Source organism: Aplysia californica, unplaced genomic scaffold (genome assembly GCF_000002075.1).
Source record: "Aplysia californica isolate F4 #8 unplaced genomic scaffold, AplCal3.0 scaffold00051, whole genome shotgun sequence".
Taxonomy (NCBI): Eukaryota; Metazoa; Mollusca; class Gastropoda; order Aplysiida; family Aplysiidae; genus Aplysia; species Aplysia californica.
The window spans coordinates 891,640-895,323 of record NW_004797321.1 but is presented as its reverse complement, the minus strand read 5'-3'; the positions used below and the strand labels follow the sequence as shown (position 1 = coordinate 895,323).

The 3,684-nt window shown below is 43.1% G+C and overlaps 1 protein-coding gene across 1 annotated transcript in view; it reads right to left on the bottom strand.

Moving 5' to 3' along the window:
- The window catches only part of LOC101855469 (trypsin-1), a gene marked incomplete in the record, with an annotated part of 25,381 nt that overhangs the window by 7,125 nt on the left and 14,572 nt on the right, over positions 1 to 3,684 (bottom strand). The window contains 1 exon segment of the mRNA XM_013079423.2: positions 3,211 to 3,331. Within this exon segment, the coding sequence (XP_012934877.1) occupies positions 3,211 to 3,331 (121 nt within the window).

Here is a 3,684-nt window from a genome sequence, read left to right as displayed (position 1 = left end):
CTTGCCCAACTAATGCAGACAGTTTAATGTCTTCATAAGGGGTAAAAAAGCTCTGCCCTAGCAGCGTGGGCAAGTATTTATTCGCTCTCACGAAATGAAGCAACTATCTGTGAACTTTCAGCAAGGACAATAATTAATTCGCACAAATCAAAATAATACTAGCTCTAAACTATCTGTGTTACTATCTATTTGAAATTACGGACAAAAAGCCCCCAAAACAACCGCATGTGTACTATTAGTTTGGACAATTCAAATTGTCACTAAACTATCAATGTGAACAGTTAAATCGCCCATACGAAACATAATCCTCTAAACTGTCAACGTGTACACTGTATTTGCTATTATGACAAACAACCCTGGCCTATCAATATAGGTAGTTAGTTCACTCTGAAGAAACTATCTGACCTCTCAGTGTATATTTTCATTTCCGCGTATTGCAAAAACTCTGATTTCTCAAAAGGAGACAGCCGTATCCTTGTCACAATCGCAAGATACACGACATCTTTACATTCAACAATGACTGTGGCAGCCCCCCCCCCTCCTTCCGTTGGGCCCTCATTTGACGTCATCAGTGCTGGCTGTGTAGACGTGCATAGTATACCTAAATAACGGGAAATATATTATGGTTTTGTTTAAATCTCCCAGGAACGGATATTTTGTCGTGTCTGCATAAACATCAATAGAAAGGCGTCAGTACTGAAAGGGTTACAAAAATGCGTGGTTGATGGGTGCTCTGGTTTGGTTTGCTCTTTCTTTCCTATCCAACATCTGTCGTCTTTATCTCTCCTCCTTTTTTGTGTTTGTTACCCTCAAGCAACACCTCTATCAGTCGGCACTTTTATGAACTAACTGTGTTGCAAGTGCCGTAAAACATTCACTAAAATAAAACAAGGGTTACAAATATACATGTACTTAGGAAAAAAGCGGACTCTTTTAACAATAACACACACGGACAACTCATTTTTATCTGACGAAGTGTGCTGCTAGTTCGGTGAAACAGTTACTTAAACAAAACATGAGTTACAAAACTTTATTTTTTGTGTAAGTGTTTTTTAACGTGCCCAACTTGCACACGGACCTCCGAGATTTTCGCCCTTGTTCGAGAAGGCTCGGTGTAGATTTTTCCTATCAGAAGATCAGGGGTGTGGCTGAAAGACAGCAGCGAGCAGGAGCCAAGGAGTAACAGTAGAAAGGATGCAGAATGAGTCAGGAGCCCAAAAGAGGGGGCAAAGGGGGTGATGGGGTGGGGGGCAGAAAGTGGAGACGAAAGCAGACTTCAGATTATTGCTAGAGAGCAGGAAACGAGTGAAAGGAGGCAATTTTATAGAAGAAATATTTTTCGTCGCTACCCGGATTCGAACCCGGGACCGTTGAATGAGAGGCGAAGACCTTGACCTTTAGGCCACAAGAGCCCCCGAACATTTTTGAAAAGACATAGAAAATAAGCTCATCCAATAACAACACACAGCAATAACTCACTTGTATCTGACACAGTGTGCTGGAAATGCGGTAAAACAATTACTTAAACAAAACAAGGGTTACAAAAAAAAAAAAAAGACACAGGAAAGAAGTGCTCCCAGTGGCAACACACAGCAAAAACTCACGTACATCCGACACAGTGTGTTATGGACGTGCGGTAAAACGCTTGCTTAAACAAACAAAACATTTGTTACAAAAAGGAAAAAGGTAGTATAAGAACAATAAAACCCAGTAACAACGCACAGCATGCAATAAATCACTTACATCTGACGCACTGTGCGGTAAAACGCTTAGTTAAACAAAACATGAGTTACAAAAAGACAGTATCAGAACAATAAAACCCAGTAACAACACATATCAATATATAACTCACTTGTATCTGACGCAGTGTGCTGCCGTGATCACATAGCGTCTGCCCACGATGGACCCCCCACAGAAGCGGGCCCCCACGGACACACCCACCACCCACGGGTACTCGCACTCCTCAGCCTGGGTGCCGCCCACAATCTTGTATCTGCTGAAACTTGGCCTGATTCCACACTCTGGGAGAAAGGGGGAAAGATAGGGAGTGATTGAGAGAGTGTGTGGTTGAGGGGGCGGGTGACTTAGTGTGCGAGTGAGTGAGTGAGTGAGTGAGTGAGTGAGTGAGTGAGTGAGTGAGTGAGTGAGTGAGTGAGTGAGTGAGTGAGTGAGTGAGTGAGAGAGTGGGTAGGTGAGAGGGTGGGTGGGTGAGTGATCGAGTGAGTGAGTGAGTGAGTGAGTGAGTGAGTGAGTGAGTGAGTCAATGAGTGAGTGAGTGAGTGATTGAGAGAGTGGGTAGGTGAGAGGGTGGATGGGTGAGTGAGCGAAAGAGTGAGTGAGTGAGTGAGTGAGTGAGTGAGTGATTGAGAGAGTGGGTAGGTGAGAGGGTGGGTGAGTGAGTGAGCGAGAGAGTGAGTGAGTGAATGAGTGAGTGAGAGAGTGCGTGAGCTAATTCTCGTTAGTGAACACTTAACGCGCGCGAGAGAGAGAGAGAGAGAGAGAGAGAGAGAGAGAGAGAGAGAGAGAGAGAGAGAGAGAGAGAGAGAGATAAAGAGAGAAATAGAGAGTGTATATTCTTCATTATAGTTTTCCATTAAATTTCTATGTACGTTCACGCTAAATTGACGTCATGACCATTCAGCCAGTATGACAAGAAACTGTTTTGATCTTTTTAAAAAGATGCCAATGACAAAACTAGATTGGAGCATCTATACTCAACTACGTTGATTTGTTTGTTCGTTTGTTCGTTTCTTTGTTTGTCTTCTTGCTTATTTGTTAGGGTCTGATCTTATCTGAGTCTAGGGGCGGGTGGTTGAAGGGTGTCACTGGTAGGATCTTCTTCTTTACTTTCCCTCTGTTACTTCTGTCTGTCTCACTTTTTTCAGCACTGTATGACTATTTTTGTGTCGATGTGCTTCTCTTTACTCAAACAAGCACACAAATATTCAAACGAGTCTAGAGCATATAACTCTATAGATAACCAAATTTCAAGGGGAAAAGCTGGTAACCAATATCTTTCAGTTGTCCCAAAATAACTAGTTTCACTTCCTTCTACCTTTCCCATTTCTTTCTTTTCATAACCAGCATCACTATCAGTTTAAAAAAAGAAACATACTGATCTATTTTGCACTCATACCCAGATTAGAAAGATCTTCAGGAGTCGTTGGCATGGTTGTGGTCGTTGTTGGTCTTGTTGTCGTTGTTGGTGTCGTTGTTGTCGTTGTTGGTCTTGTGGTTGTTGGCGTTGTGATAATTCTTCTTATCGTGGTTGGAAAAGTGCGTACCGTTGTGGTCGTTGATGTCATTGTGGTTGGCAGAACTGTGTTGACGACTGGGGAACGGAAAAAAGCCTTATTGTGAAGGTACATTGAATGAAAAATAATGTAGGTGTCTTAACGCCCCCATCGAACGCATTTAGATGATTTAGGAGGCGGGAGGGCTTCTGGTCCTGCATGTCAGGCCGGGTGCGGGTTGAGAGGGATGCAGCATTCCAGTAGAAAGACCGAGATACCGATAGAAATGTTCTCCCTACGCAGGAAACGAACTCAGGTCTCCTGCGTGCGACAGCGTAGTGCGTAGCCGCTACACCACAGTTGTGTGCATTGAAGAAGAAGAAGAAGAAGAAGAAGAAGAAGAAGAAGAAGAAGAAGAAGAAGAAGAAGAAGAAGAAGAAGAAGAAGAAGA